The sequence below is a fragment of the Amphiprion ocellaris genome, chromosome 4 (genome assembly GCF_022539595.1).
Source record: "Amphiprion ocellaris isolate individual 3 ecotype Okinawa chromosome 4, ASM2253959v1, whole genome shotgun sequence".
NCBI classification, from domain to species: Eukaryota; Metazoa; Chordata; class Actinopteri; family Pomacentridae; genus Amphiprion; species Amphiprion ocellaris.
This window is the reverse complement of record NC_072769.1, coordinates 13,872,831-13,889,483: the sequence shown is the minus strand read 5'-3', so window position 1 is coordinate 13,889,483 and position 16,653 is coordinate 13,872,831. Positions and strand designations below refer to the sequence as shown.

The 16,653-nt window shown below is 40.5% G+C and overlaps 1 protein-coding gene across 8 annotated transcripts in view; it reads right to left on the bottom strand.

The window, feature by feature from the left end:
- Positions 1-16,653, bottom strand: part of grin2bb (glutamate receptor, ionotropic, N-methyl D-aspartate 2B, genome duplicate b) — a 111,873-nt gene that overhangs the window by 13,930 nt on the left and 81,290 nt on the right. For 7 of the 8 annotated variants that reach the window (XM_055009865.1, XM_035957206.2, XM_023290143.3 and 4 more), the window contains 8 exons: positions 14,465-14,579; positions 13,765-13,970; positions 11,878-12,049; positions 9,649-9,802; positions 8,178-8,303; positions 6,234-6,463; positions 4,971-5,131; positions 3,375-3,562 (listed from right to left, as the gene is read on the bottom strand). In XM_055009865.1, coding sequence (XP_054865840.1) covers positions 3,375-3,562; positions 4,971-5,131; positions 6,234-6,463; positions 8,178-8,303; positions 9,649-9,802; positions 11,878-12,049; positions 13,765-13,970; positions 14,465-14,579 — 1,352 coding nt within the window. Of the gene's footprint in view, positions 1-3,374; positions 3,563-4,970; positions 5,132-6,233; positions 6,826-8,177; positions 8,304-9,648; positions 9,803-11,877; positions 12,050-13,764; positions 13,971-14,464; positions 14,580-16,653 lie in introns of those variants that run through there. The other variant, XM_055009867.1, reaches the window with a different exon arrangement.

Below are 16,653 nucleotides of genomic sequence, written 5' to 3'. Positions count from 1 at the left end.
GTATGTGTGTGTGTGTGTGTGTGTGTGTGTGTCGATGTGCTGTACAGTATATGATTTGGCAGGTAGTGAACAGCATGAAGGACATACTATCTCTGGAGGTGGAGAGCTAATGTAGGTGTATTCTGTTCTCCAAAGGCAAAGATTCGCATCAGGAACAACTGTTTCTTTTAAACGTAGCATTTCCAGAGATACAAAATATAAAACTGCTGCCAAAACCAAGGCTGGTGATACATTTAAAGGTTAGATTCTTTTATTCCTTGTTTCACAGAGAACTCAGTTCCTTCTTTAGAAGCAGTCATACCTGAAGAACTGTAAGATAAACTGCATTACAGCAAGTGATGCTTGATGGAGTGTACTCCTACACTGACTTAAGTTCTCCTTTTTGTCCTACTTCACTTGTTAATTGTCAGTTAATAATGTACACTCAGTTGGGAGTTTATTTGGGCCACATATCTAAACTAATGCAGTCTAATATAACCACCTTGTAATAAATTCTGCCTATAATTCAATACAAGTCAGCAGCACCACAGAGTGTAGCCTCCAAAATCACCTTATAGTTGAATCAACGCAACAGTTTGGACAAACACTAAACTTTATAACCTTCATGAAGGTAGGATTTACGACAGAACTGCTGTTTCATTAGACTGTAATTGGTTATTTTCGAACATCTTTTTCCTTGCTAACTTTACAATCTAACTGAGATCATTGATATAAAGAAAACATATAATTATAGCATTCATGCATGGAAGAAAGACGTCAGTTGATGAGACGTTTTCACTGCTCGCTCAAAGAATGATTATAGAGAAAGTTTGACTCTTGTAATTAAAGCTTCTCTGTGTAACATTCAGGAAACCTTTGATATTTACCCTCTGAACTCCAAAACCAATCAGCGGGGTTTTCAAAGGCATGTTATCTTTTTCAGTAAAAGCTAACATCATTCCACAGTTCATTAACCAGCAATAAATATATGTAAATTGTTTCACCTTCTTACATATGCCTTTAGTGAAGTGTGCAGATTCAGCTCAGGTCATAAAAAAACCCACTTTATTACTTAATCTGTATGTGGCTGTGGTGTGTCTAAACACACAGATCTGTTTAATTGCGTGGGAGAAATTAACCATCTTAACAGAAACAGGCAGAAAGAAACAGAAGGAATTGTCAGATTTTTAAGTTTTTTACAGTCTTTGTACTAATTATCTATAACATGCCGTTCCATTGATAAACTTTACTAAATGTAAGCTTAGAGTTGTGACACTTTATCACAAACACTTTATTCTACGTGTGATTTGAAAATTTGCCAAAAGTAAAGTGCAGTAACTGGGTTCTCTAAAACAAATAAATACACTAATTAAAATTCTGCACTTCTCAGCGCTGAAGCTGATTAACAAAAGAAATATCTGAGTCCTCTCTACTTGTAACCATATTTGTGCTGTTTCTATAGAGATGCAGGGCTTTACATTGCAGTGAAATATGAGTTCACAGTGAGTATAAATAACACCCGAAGCTGCTTAGAGTTTAGAGGAATAAATGATGTTTGAATAATTATTAACGCTTTATTTAACTAAGAAAAGTTTCATTGCCATTAAGGAACTCTTTTACGAGAGCGTCCTGACTGGGGCAGGCAGCAAGAACGAACCCGGTAATATGCAGCTGATCAATAAAACAGGGAGACAGCATGTGTCAGTTCACAGCATATAAAATAAATAAAACAATATTGAAGTAATCTGTTATAATAGACATGTTTTTAGACCTTATTCCAAAAGAGGTGCAAAGTTTGCATCCTCAGCATGTGCTTGATCCAAATCAACAGACTCAATCCTCTCATCATGAAGAGGCAGCAGCTCGATGCAAAGGCCAACATGGATCACTACACTCGTCACTCCCTTTAAGTGACACCAGACACCCTGCTGGCTTCTTTTTTTTAGGTCATTCCCCTAAACACACAACAGCAGCTGGGGCTCAACAAAACCCGACCTGTAAACTTAGAGCATAATACTGTGATGCAAACAGTATTTCAATCTCATCTCTGTTGTTTTCTAGCTGTTGTGCACTAAAAGGACACAGGGTTCAAGCCCCTCCTTATAGAAATATTCACTCGGTATGGTCTGGAGTTATAGTGTCAACACACCGTATAACCTGATGCTGAAGCAATCATTTAGAGACAAATGTACTAAATATGAGCACTCACAGTAACTCTCCCTCCACATCACTGAGCAGCCAGTGGAGGAGGTAAATGTGAATAATAAATGTAAACAAAAAAATGTATGCACTTTTCAAAACTATAGACAGAGCTTTTATGTCTGTTTCTTCTGAGATGGATCTGTAGCTACCTGAAAGAACATCTTGAACGTTGGTCTAAACGGGGTTTTTTTTCTACCAACCTGGTGCAGTAAAGTGGGGACCAATGATTAAAAAAGTGACAGAGATTGCAAACATGTGCAACACTCTCTAATCGTGTAATTGATGAATGCAAATGACTTCCCCTGTTGAGATGCTGCAGCATAGGCTGGACTAGTCTAAACAAGTGAAAATACATTGAAGGTTTTCCTGCTGAATTTCTTTCTCCACCTCACTAGTCTACCAGTCCATAGACCCTTTTCCTGAAATCTCTGCAACACTGGAGAAATATGTCAATCAAACCAGTCCAACAATATCTAGAGGTCTCAGTATTTCAGGTCTCATTTCGTCCACAGTGTTCCTTCTACCTATTTTCAGTTAAGGTCAATATTTCCTGTCTTTTGCTTCACACACTGCAGCCAGAACCTCCTGAGCTACCAAATAAACAAACTCTTCCTACATTCAGGTTTTCACTTCCACAACTACAGCAGCTGCAGCCTTTCAGGCCTGCTGCTAGCTCACTGTTGATTACTGACTGCACTGTGCCAACCTGGCTCAGGAGGCCTCGTCCTGCAGCTCGACAGCCTCGTCGACTTCCGGTTTCCACCAGCAGGTTCTTGGGCTGTCACCATAACAAGCACCAGACACATTCTGAGTCGCAGCTACTTCGCAGCCACTCCAATTTCACTACTCTGATGAGAGTGTGGCTTCATTTTTGAAAGACGGTTGAATAATTATTGTACAAATTAAGGCTGGAGCAACAGGTTCTTAGAAATAGTGCGTCTTGTTATGCCTGTATAATGTTTAAGCCCTGTAAGGTTATAAAAATACAAATGTAACATATTATCATCTCTAAAAGTAATATGATACTCAATTTAAACCACACTTATCTAACTCATTAAGACTGTAATGAGTTATATAATTACTATATCAGAATGGAAATGCCATCATTACTGATTTAAAATGCTTTGTTGTTCAGGCACTAGCACATTCATAATGCTTTTTTGTTCAAGTATTAACAGGACTCCAGTCCTCACCATCTCCAAACAGCATGAGGATGGCCAGATCCACAGCTCGTTTCCAGCCAGAGTCTTTCTGGATGGCAATGCCATAACCGGTGGAGGCGAACACTTTGCCGCTCCCGATGGTGACCAGCTTACAGCCCTCGTCTCTGCCGGCCATGTAGTTCAACACAGCAGCGTCGTAGATGAAGGCATCCAGTTTGCTGTGGAGCACGATGGAGGGAAACGGTGTGAGAAGAACATCTTTAAATCAAGTTATTGAGTCACTTGTACCACACATGATGCTGCTTAGTGACAGCATATTGTCCAAAATCAGTTTATGACAATGAATCGCTGTAATTAGTGTCATCACTGACAGATTTTACAAAGACGTGAAAGACAACTCTGGATTTCTTTGTAATTCCTTGGAAGCTTTCCAGGAATAAGAAATAGTGCAATTTGGTGCTAATTACAGGGAAAATTCAGACAAAGATAATTTTTGTTAGTTAGTTGAGACAGTTGCAATCACTTTTAAATTCATTCAGTGTTCTGTTAGAACCACTTCATTTAAACCAAATTAAATATTAAGTCATTACCCATTTATTATTGGAAATGGTATTCTCCAGTTGTGCTGAATTATGTGCTTGCCTCTGCACATTTTTGCACGCTAAGTTGACCCGCTGTGCGCTGACTTAACATTCTAGGATACGCTAGCTTAGCATTTAATTGGAATTAATTAATTGGAAGCTCTCTATTTTAGCTATAATTAAAGGCAAATTGCAAAGCTCTTTCGAAGAAACGTGCAAGGAAATTCTTCGAAAATAACGGGTCTATAAAGTGACAGTAACAAAGGTACTGTGCATACAATGCATGCTTTATTTTTTTGTCTACATTGTAAGAAGTGCAAAGGATATCATTATAGCACAGAGACACCTCAGTTTAGGCACAAGAAACCAGGTAGAGAAGAATACTCAGTTCCATCCAAGTCTATTCTGAATTGCTTCTATTTTAAGTTGCACAATTGTCATGGAGATAGTTTAGCGTGTGGATGTAAGTCCTGGAGTTAAAACCTGAACCTCTCCATGACAACTGAGCAACCCCATGGGCAGCCCTGCATTGTCTTCTATCCATATTAACCCTGAGTGAGTTGATAGATAAATTGATATGACAGTCTCCAGCTTGGTGACAAACTACCATCAAAGGTGCCTCCGGGCTCTACAGGCCGCTGCGGTCATTCGATTCTCAGCGAGCACCAGAGGTACATCATTGCTTTGCATTCCTATTTCTTCCGCGGTGGTTGATGAAAATGTTCGAAGACAGGGAGAGAGAAAGTGTGACGAGGAGAGCCAGATTTTAGCTAGCTTTCAGAGCAACCACAGGCTACGCTGCTATTCTGGGTGCCAGTGGCAGGCAGATATGCAGCTCCGCTGGCTGCCCACCCACATCGCCCAGGATGCCCCCTCTTCTTATTCCTTCATCATCTTTTCTCTGTGTTGCATCAGTACAGGACCTCACAGCTCCAAAACACTGCCTCTTTTCTCCCTGCTGAAAACCCTTTCAACTCCCCCCTTTTCCTCACATCCCCCCATCTGTCTCTCCATCCTCCCCTCTATCTCCTCTCCTCCTCCTCACCCAGTCTTCAGACTGTACAAGGCCTCATCTACATTCTTCTGGTGGAAGCTGGTCATGTAGGCATGCATGTCCCGGTAGTTGTTGCGGATGTTGCGCTCTGTACTCCCATTGGGCACTGTGCCAAACCGGAAGGGCGGCGAGAATTCGTTCGGCTTCTGGAACTGTGTGGGGGTATCCGGGAAAAGGAAACACACAGAGAAAATGACAGAGGAGTGCTCATTAGCATGGAAAAGGTACTGAGCCAAACCAAACAGCCTTTAATGCACTGTTAAGCAGGAGCACAGGACTATGCTTTAAGAAGAAACTCTGCATTGACACACTGCTCAGAATTGTGCTCAAGAGACGTGGGAGGATCTCAGGACACATTTAGACAAACATTTACTGTGGGCTGGTCCATGAAATGTCTGAAAATCACACATGACATTTGACCAGTTACGGTCCAAGTCCAAGTTGTTGGTTTTCCAGATAAGAAAAATGGAAACATACAAAAAAAGAAGCAGCTAGAACCAGCTGCATTACTTTAAATCAGTTCCGCATCAAAACGGTAACTGATTAATTCTTTGTTTTTCAGCTAAATGAATAGTCGACTTATTGCTTCAGTTCTAAACCAGCTGATTGATTGAGTTTATTAATAGGTCTTGATCTCAAAAACACATGCAAGTCAAAAAATAACTGTTCAGTGCTGCAGTTTCTCAAATGTAAGGATTTGCTGCTTTTTTTAAGATACAGTTTTGCCAGTAAGGAAACAATGGATGTTGGATGGATTGGGAAGACAAGACAAGCAATTTAAAAAGCATCACCTAAGAACTTGTGATGGCCATTTGATTGAAGATCTGATTGAAAATATAGTCAAATACTTTAATTTATGATAAAAAATAAACACACCATTAGTGTTACAAATTGACATGAAGCAGATTTTAGTACATTACTATCAGCTAAACGAAGGTGAGTGCAAAGAAAACCATCGCTGCCATGAAAATCAAGGTGTGTGTCAGAGTGCATGAAAACTAGTCAGAAAATGAGCAGAGAGTTCAAAATAGCTCAAAGTTCTAAATGTTTTATAGGTGCAACCCATCAAAACTTTGCTGAACTAACCTATCTTATGAGGAATAAATAATGAAAAAATGAAAAAAATACTAAAACTAAAATAACAGATGCAAGACGCAGCCCTAAATCACAAACTGTCTTATAGACTTGCTCGCACGTACTTTCACACACCTGCTCCTCCACCCCACAAACCATCACACTGCCTCGAGTTCACACCTTTTTGTCTGACAGCCCCGACACCTGGTCGACATACTCCTCCTGGATCATGAAGGCAGCCAGGTTGGCAGTGTAGGAGGCCAGGAAGATGACAGCAAAGAAGGCCCACACTGACACCATGATCTTACTGGTGGTACCTTTGGGATTCTGCACAGGGACGGAGTTGTTGAAAACCAGACCCCAAAGCAGCCAGACGGCCTTACCGATGGTGAAGGAGGGACCGCCGGGCTCTGGGAGGGACAGGAGAGGATGGGAGTCGGGTAGGATGTAATGGAAGGAAGGAAAAGCCATCAGTTTCATACATGATAATTACTACTTTTCCTTTATGCTTTTCAAGACAATTCAAACAAGCTTTACAAAGTAAAGAATGCAAAAAATAAATAAATGGAGAAAGGAGCAACTAGAAAAGGGGATTGTGAGTTGTAGGCAGTGCTGAAAACATGTGTATTTATTGTTTTCTTGAATATGGAGAGATAGGAGGATTCTCTGATGTTTCTGGGAAGCAAGTTCCAGATGTTGGGGGTGGCGAGGGAGAGAGCGGCATCTCCAATATCCAAGTCCAATATCTGGTCCGGTTCGGGGGGACAGGAGGCTAAATATAAAATAGAAATACTATGTGTATACTATATATATATATATATATATATATATATATATATATATATATATATATATATATATATATATATATATATATAAATAAAATTATTAGGACATATTTTATTTATGTTAAAATTTTTAGTTCATATTTCCTACTTATGTTTATCATTTTGAACTGTTTACATTACTAGCTTTGAATGGGAGCAACTGTAATATAAGCAATTTCTCCTCAGGGATCAATAAAGTATTTCTGATTCAGACTCTGATTTTATCTGCATATGAAAATATATGTATTTCCATCCTTTAGTTTGGTCTCAGGATGTGCCGTGTAGTTCACATCCACTCCTCTATCCACAACTGACTAACTCTGCCTAACATGCCTCTTTGGCAGTATGACAAGGTATCACGATGAAAACACTGCCTACTGCAGTTCAATGGCATCACAGCTGACGAGTAAGAGAAAAAAGGGGGAGAGTGGGAGATGGGCACACAGCAGGCTACAATTATGCTACAGCTGGAGCAGCACTATAAGACAACAGCCTTACATAACCAAGCGATTAAACCATACAACCCATAAACTGTTGCTGCACTATAAGGCACGCAGAAAACTGTACTGTAGGAAACATGAGTCCAGACCGTTTCATCCCCTCTGGTCCTTGATAAAAAGGCTGCGCGAAGCAATATGAGATTCTCTGATTTTATCTTGAGTGGCTGCCTAATGCAGTACTCTGAGCCAAACCGAGCTGAGTGTATAAAAGCTACAGAGAAAAAAATAGATTGAATCTGAACCATTGATTTTGATGGGCAAATTGATTTGAACAGCCTGCTGGAACTGCACTTGATGCAGCAGGATAGTGTTGTTCCATACTGTCAGACGCTGTTAAACATGACATCTTTTTCAATGGATGGCAACAGATCTGCTTAAGTGTAATCATTAGTTTTACAACCCCAGATGTGGTGGTGTAATGTTGGTGTAATATTTGAGAATGGCACAATAAAAAACAGAACAGAGGGGTCTTTGTTCACACAGTGATGCTGAGAATACTTAAGATCACCTATATGGTTCCTGTAATTGATCCTTTTTATTAGAAAAAGAGCTCAGGTGACTGTAGATGCACTCAAAGACATCAAGCAGAAAGTCCCAGCGCTCCGTCTGCACTCGTTCAGAGGGGATTGTCAATGTAATTTAGCACCTTGGAGGCTCCGTCTGAATGGTGCACTCAAGGTAGCAAAACACAGTGACTGAAAATGCACATTATTGTCACCTTTTTTTGCAGCAAGAGCGTGCATGTGTGTGTGTGTGTGTGTGTGTGTGTGTGTGTATGTGTGTGTGCGTCCACTCACCTCTTCCATCTGCCAGACAGCGATTGTAACCCACCGGGCTGAAGTACTCAAACACAAACACAGCCACAGCGGACACGATCAGCAGCATCACAAACATCATCACCCAGACGTCAGCACTGAAGGGCTCTAAAACAGAGAGGACGTGGGGGGAGAGCGTGCATTGGGGTACAGAAGAAAAAAGGGGGAGGTAGGTGGTGGGAGGCAGAGTGAGGAAGGCCAACCATCCAAATGACACAAAATTGTAAGATCATCCCTTGGTATCAACATGATTATTTGTATTCAGACTCTAGATGCTGGACAAGCTCTTCTCAGGAGAATAACCGAGAGGAAGGTGGGCAGGTTTGAATGGACTGATGAACTCATTTAAATGAGGACTTTCTAGTCGCTTTGTACTTTGTTTTGCAGTTTTCACCCACAGCATAGTCTAGCAAACACTAAAGCGATGTAGCTGACACAACTGTCTCCCCACGAGGTCGACCTGTCAGCTTTTCTGGAGCATCTCACTGAAATTTCATCGGTAAATTTGTTTCTTGCACTTGCCACCTGTATGTGTTCAAATTGTCATTTTCTGTGCAACTTTAATCAAGAGCCATTCAGTATCTTTCATTTCTGTAACTGTCTCTCAATATACAAGTTTTGACTACTTGAGCCCGAGACTGCCTTATTAAAGTTGTTTTAAAATTGCCATGAGCACAGGATTCACAGGAAGCAAGGCTGCATGTAATCTGTTGCTGTTTTTTTTTTTTTTTTAATTTATACCAGCCTCTCTGCAATTGTATACCAGAGCTGCATTAAGTTACTGCTAATGCAAATCCAACTATTAAAATGCCACAGCTTCACATTAAAAGTGTGACTGCTGAAATATTGGAAAGCATTTAATGCTCAGTGCAATCAGTTATCAAGTACATACACAAAAAGCAAACAATGGTAGTTTCAGTCATTTTTTGGAATGTTTAAGGATGTTGAATATTACAGGGACCACAGAACAACAACTTCTCATTAAAAAAACTTTACTGCATCCTGATGATGTGATGCAAACTGCTGCCTCCACGTTCAACACTGAATCAGGTGGCTGGTGACTCATGGAACAACAACAACAACAAAAAAAAAAAAACTCAAACATTTTAAAACACATTAAAAGGTCCAGAATAAGCGATAAAGGGACCTTGAATTTGTTTGTCAGATGCTGTTTGCACAGTAAAGCAACAGCTGCATTTCATTGTGTGGTCCTTTTATTATTGTTTTTGGTGATTTTCAAAAGTGAATTGAAATTATTTTTCAACTAAACTTGTCATTTTTTGGGGGCTGCCAGAACACATTGTTCACTACAAAAAAACTCTGAACTGGGTTTGTGGAAAACCCACTGTGTCTCTGTCTGCTACTGTGTATTATTTATGTGATATTTCTGCATCCAAGTGCCCTCGATTGTGTTGTGCATCTGCCAAAAACACCAGGTGCTTTTTTTTCTCACCTAGAAAGGCGGAGGGGGAGACGGTTCCGTTGCTACGGGAGACCATGACACTGATGCCCGTCTCGATGAACGGCACGGAGAAGTCGATGACCTCCGACCTCTCCTCGTTGATGGTGAGCGAACCCACTGCCATGTGGGCATTCTTCAACACCACCTGAGGGTCGAGCAGACAGAGACAGGGTGGAAACGTGGAGGCTCAGTGCTGAATCCGACCAGGTCTGTGGCGAAAAACAGTTTGGTGAATGAGACGTGTTGGCAAAAGTAATCCAGTGCTGCAGGGTTTTAAACCATCCACCGTCCTACAGAGAGGAGAAAAAGGCAACCATTTCTACACTGTGTCAGTGCTTGACTGGAAGTGTGTTCAGGTATATTTAGTTTCTGGAGCCTTGGGCCAGGAATAAAAAGGAGCACAAAGGACTAAGTTAATAACAATATGTATGCCAGAGTGAGCAGGAATCTCAAGCATTGTGGTTATTTTTTCTGTTTGTCACACTTCTTCGTGGAGGCTTACTCTCTCATTCTGTTTTCTGCACCGTTATCCTGTTTTCCCCCATTCAAATTAAGTCATTAGCTGCTTGCTTAGGTATTTAAGGATGTGGACTAATGACTCACGCATGCCTGAGCTGCACATTTGCATAGTATTGCTTCATGCCAATGTACACATTAAGAGTTTTACCCCACAATCTATAGTAAGTGGACTTAATTTTAGATAACGCTGCACATATTCACCAATCTATGTTGTCAACATACTAAAACCACTTGTTCTGTCTCATAATCACTTAAGTTGGACATCACATTGATTTATGAAGGCTGCATTGTGCTGATTTTCTTATGTGTACTGTATGCAGGAGAGAAGTGGGTCTTTCCCCGAGGCTGATTTCTCCTTCTTTCCTTCTCTATTCCAATCGCTCTTTCTTTCTCTCTGTTGTTTTCTTTTCTCCGTCTCTGATTAGGAGCCTCATTGTGGCCTCCTGAGGTTTTGTGGAGCTGATCACAGCTTGCCCTCAGGCCAGGTTGTGGGGAGCAAGTGCTCAATGGCAGAGACGGTGACAAACTAACAGAAAGAGAGATTTTCAGACAGTATAATTTGCACTATCGTAAAAATAAATTCCTAGGAACACTGCAACATTTGCTGGCTGTTTTATATCTGTATTCATAACGTAAAGTGATTTTCTAACTTCTTTTCCGTAAAACTCTGGGGCACACAAGAGACGCAAAAGTGATGAGCAAAGTAAAAGAAAGTGAAAAAAACAACAAGTATGCATATGTTGAATAAATAAACATTAAACTGACAAAATAGAAAACATACAAACCCTTATCCGGTGCATTCATAACCATGTAGATACAGTACATATGCTAGCATTGTCCCAGAGGGAGAATTTTCAAATCAGTTTCTTCCAGAAAACCGACAAATTTGAGTGTTGCAAATTTTCTGACTCCCATCAGATGACATTCAAAATATTTACCTGGAATCACAGCTCATCTCATGCTGCAAATTAGCAGATGTTAAATTTGATCCCTGCGATTTGAAGGAGCTTTTTATGTTTTTTGATCAGGAGGCGGCGGTGACTCATGTGGGAGGCAAAACACTGAAACCTCAGTCGCTCCCGAAGGCAGGCGAGAAATTCTGCTGTATGTGTGAATGAGATATACGCTGTAAATTTAAGGTTAAATGAATAATGAATATACAAGTGCGGACCTTTTGTTTTCGCTATATCATTTGTAATAGTGTGGCGTGTCTTAAGGGAGGAATGCTGAATGAATACTAATGATAGATGATAGGAGAGCTGCATGCCACGAGCAACGCATCGCCCGCAATGATGAGCTACATGAACAAACAGAACCTGCAGTTACAGTGAATCCACTGAGGCCCTAATGGAAGTCAGAAAAATGCAAAAAATACCATTTTATTTAGAGCACACTGCCTTATTGTGCCTCTCCGATGTGTGTAGCGAAGTCTCCAGCATTCTGCCAGCTGTGAAATCCACACTTAGCTGATGTGCCAGCAGGTCTGTATGAAATCAACCAAACTGTCATTGTGGGTGTTTTCAAGCTGCTTTACAGACGATGCAAAGCTGATGCTTCTTCCTGACGCTGGGATGAGCAACATCCTCAACTCTGAACATTGTACTGTACACAAGAAAAGAACCATCTGACCACTGCAGATTAGTGCAGCAGCATTAGCACCAGTCATTTATCAAACATACAGAAAAGGAGAAATGCCCTCACCTCTCCGACCATACCATTCCACGTCCCGTTAACTTTTTTGCCATGTTTACCGTTGGTGACCAGGTACAGGTCGTATGTGAATTTGACTGTCTTGGCGATCTTCTTCAAGATGTCGATACAGAAACCTTTGCAGCAGCGCTTGATGTAAATCCCTGAATCACCTGTTTGGTTGCTGGTAGGTGGAAGGAGGTGGAAGAAAAAGTAAAGATGAGAGAACAGGAGAAGAATTTTTAGTAGTCTGAGATCAACATTTAATACATAAAACTATCAGTTTCATAAAAGACAGAGCATCAGCAGGTTCTAATCAGCACACATTTAGAAAAGAGACACCAGGTAATACTCAGTTAAATTATTTCAGGTTGTATGCATAAATGCCATTTAATGGGCAACTTTCAGTCAAGTTTTAACAAATGCCTGAATGTGCTGCTGTCTGACAGAAGCCTCAGCTTGTGCTCTGAGAAATTACAATTTCACCACTTGACGAGCTTTTGTTAGACCGAGCGATAAATCAGGAGCCAAATCAATAGTGAAGATAACGTGCAGCCATTACACACACAGAACACATGCCCCACTTTTCACATAAAAAATGACATATGTAGCATAAAAATAATGCTGTAGTTTAGATGACTTTTGTTAGTCTTACTTTTCTTCCGCCCATCATTATGTTTCACGCAGGGTCTCTAAACATTAACAATGGTGCTGCAGAGTGCTCATTAACATTCACATCTCTCAGAGCTTGGTTTTATTCAGGTGCAAGTAAACAGGTCTATATATTGTCATCCAAATTATACAGTAATGTGGGAACTAAGAATAACACACACCCAAAACAAACATTTAACAAAACCGTGCGTCATCAGTCAATGGGTTGTTTTGGCTCGCAGCAGATACAGGTGCGTAACAGCTGTGCGTAACAACACAATGACAGCTTTGGCAGAGCGAGCGGATGTTGCCAGTGCCAGACCAAGGACGAATGTGTTTGTTTGAGTGATTTGGATTCACACAAGGGTATGTCATCCTCTATTTATCCCAACTGCGGGCTTATGAATTCAGTTCCTGCAAGTGAACAGCCTTCATGATTACTGACATAAAATGTGCCGCGTAACATGGAATAAAGTGAACACAGCTGTTTATTCATGTGGCACTAAGGCCGGGCCCACATATTTCTGCTTTTGTGCAAACGACGACGACTCGACACAGCTTTGTGCATCTGTTTTCTTGGAGTATTTTTGGCTGAAAAGAAAATTCTGCATATTGTGTGTGGCATATTGTCGCCTAGCCCTGAAATCTTGTACGTGAGGCTGCGAGGGAACGAGCGAGCAGAGGGAGGGGGTAGGAGAAAGAACAGGGTGAAAGATCTGTCAATAAAAGCACTGAAGCTGGAAGATGTAGGACAGCCTCGGGAGATTTCAGGTAGGGCAGAGATAGAAAAGGAGGCCAATGAAGAAAATTCATTATCGCACTCCAAGGAGAGCTGGATGGCAAGAGGGTCAGGGTGAAGAGACAGAGGAGGGAGGAAAAACAGGGACAGAAACCAAGACAATGGTCTCGTTAGCAGAATGAAACAAGGTAATCACAGGACACTGAGAGACACAGTGAAAAAAACTTAACAGCATGCTGCAGCGACAGAAAATACTAATGAACACAGAGACACACATAAAAAAAGAAAAAAATCAAGGAAAATGTAATATAATTCAAGGCTGTAAGCAGTATTTGACGTGGGTGTTGCATTATAGCAGGGATTCAGCTTTTTTCCCTTCATTTACAATCATATATTCTGTTAAATACAGATGCCACTGTTGGTTTTAGGTTTGACAAATGAAGGATTCACAGAACAGTGGAGTCTAAAATAATCCATTTTGCAGGCTATGTTTCAATGTAAATTCTTACGTGAGTTTGAGCTGTTTGCGGCACGGCACGGTGTTCCTCATGCAGGTACCACTGAGCGGGTCCACGTCCTCCACAATGACAAATGGCGCCTCCTCCAGAGTCACGATGGACAGATGGTCTTCCCGCTCCTCCGCCGCCGAATACAGCTCGAATCGAGGCCACACGTGGTACCTCATCGTCAAAGAGCCTCTCTCCCACTTGCCAACCTGCATGAGCGAGTGGGAGGAGTGCTGTGATGTACAGGCTACTGTAACAGGTACTTTAAGTGTCACGGAGACACTCTGAACTTGAAAAAACAGGGACAGACGCACCACAGAGGGCAAAAAATACAACCTGGGGAAGAAGGAAGGGGTTGGATTAGAAGAAGAAGAAGAGCAAGAAGACGATGAGGAGAAGAAGAATTTAGACTTAGATGATTTTATTAATTCGTGGAGGGAAATTACGTTGTTACTGCAGCATGTATATTCAATAAAGGGGTAAACAATAAAAGAACAGAATATGAGGCTATAAAGTGAAGATAAAATAAAATCAGATAAAAATATATTATAGCAAAAGAAATCAACAGAATATACAAGAGTGATACAGAAATGTGCAAATGAACATAATGAGGAGGAAGGAGGAGAAGAAGGACAAAGAGAAGATAAAAAAAGAGGAGGATGAGGAGGATAAGGAAGAAGAAGGTGATGGTGATGATATTTACCCTGTCCCATTGTCTGTCTTTGTCCAGCAGAATGATGACCAGCTTAGGGAACATCTGGTGGCCTTCATCACTAAATGACAGGTTTCGACCTTCAAATGTCACATTCATGAGGTACCTGAAAATGAGAATTCAACTTTGAGTTACACATATCAAAATCTGTCAGTAGGTCTGGAAGCAAAATGTGCACGAATTCATGTCACTCATTTGTGACCCTTTTTAAACCACAACCACCAAATTCAACATTGTTGTTAAACTGATACACTTTTCAGCTACTGACATCAAGATAACGAGAACATACTGCAGATTTTAGATACACCCCTGGAACACACAGGCAGTTTCTGGGCATTTTTTGCTCCTGTCACAACATTATTCAGCGTGGGATCATTTTTCACTGCAATATAAAGTCCTGCACCTCTGTGGAAACAGCACAATCATGGCTGGAAGCAGAGTGAACTCAAAACTGTCTTCTGTGCAGTATGACACATTTATAATACCATAAATCAACACAAAAAAGAAAATCTATTTGTCAAAAATGGGGAAAAAAGTCAACATGCAAAGCCAAGTGCCCATAAATGTTACTGACACTGAAAAAATGACACCACTACATACCATAGATATTTTACTGCTCAATATTTTAGGTTGCTTCCACACCCATCTGCTTCATATAAACACAGCCTGCAGTTCAGCCGAATAGTCCCAGAATTTTGAAGCATGATTGCATCCTGGCTTCTCAGTTGAAACAATGAGCTCAGATTTTGTAGTTTTATTTCAGAATCTGGTTATTGCAAGCATATAATACATACACTTTGATGGAATATAACAAATTTTCCAACAAAACTCTTTGTCACATACATTTAGCTCAAGAATTACTGGGAAGTTCAAAATCAGGCTCTAATAAACAGTGCAGTTATGGAGATTTCTGTCTACTTACTTGCTTTTTATGTCTAGTTGAGCAGCACAACAAATTGTACTCACAACACTGATATATTATCACTCAAGCTGTTGTGTGGTTATGTGTTCCACTAGACATGCATTAGCATTTATTTATCTATAGTCAACTTGTGGCCACCTGGTGAATTTTAATGCTATATTCACTATCTTTTCAGCTCTTTTTTCAATCCTGAGTGAAATATCAGACTCTCTTGTTGTTAAAGCAGTGGAACTCACAACCTTAATGGGCTGAACAATGCTAAAACATTTCCTTAGAAATTTAGTATTGCTCTTAGTTTTTTCACTTTGTTAATATAAGAATATTGATTAGTGCAGCTTCAAAGGCAATGACACAACATGAGGGGAGTTTTCATGCAGCACTATTATCACCGTGGAAGCTGCTGGTAACTTTGTACAGGTGTCAAAAGGCGAACTGCTGCACTCCCAGTTTAAAATAGTCGGAGGGGCACACAAAATCAAGGACCCCTTTATATAAATATTCTCAAATGTCTCAAACACTGAAACATTTGCCAAAACATTTCAGTCACAAAGAGTACACTGCTAATATGGGTAATGACTCAGTGCTTTCAGATATTCAGCCCAAATACTTGGCAGTGTAATAGTAGAAATGTCCTTTTGAGAAATGTGTTGGTACATAGTTCACAAAATAATATCTGGAGAGGGCTATGTGTAATATCTGACACCCACTGGCTTTACATTAATCTTTTGAAAACACCTGTTTTGATTCATTTTTGATTATTAGGTTTGCATTTCATTTTTTATGTATTTAATACATGTAAAGGTTGGATTTGTGTATGGAAGTGTAAATACTAGTATATTGCTCTTGCTATTTGATTAAACCTCTTCACAGTACACTTTATCTTTCTTCCTAATATTACTACTATTTGTAATGGTAGTAGACCTGATATTTTATGCTGTAGGACTACAACCAAGCAGACCCAGTTTGAAACATATGGCACCTGATAGACGAGGAAGCCTACAGAAGGAGAAGAGGGGGTGGTGGTGAAGGAAGGGAGCAACAAGAAAAACCAGGAGTGAAAGGTGGAAGAACTGGAAAGAGAGTGTATTAACCACCTGGGAGAGCACATAGCATAAATGTGTGTCAACAAGTGTACAACAGTGACAGATAAGCTGGAATCATCTCTCTTTCTTTCCCCGCCGCCTTCTTCCCTCACTCTTCCTCGTCCTGATCTGTGGGCTGCCATCACCATGGAGACGCTCTGCCTCTGAAACAATCC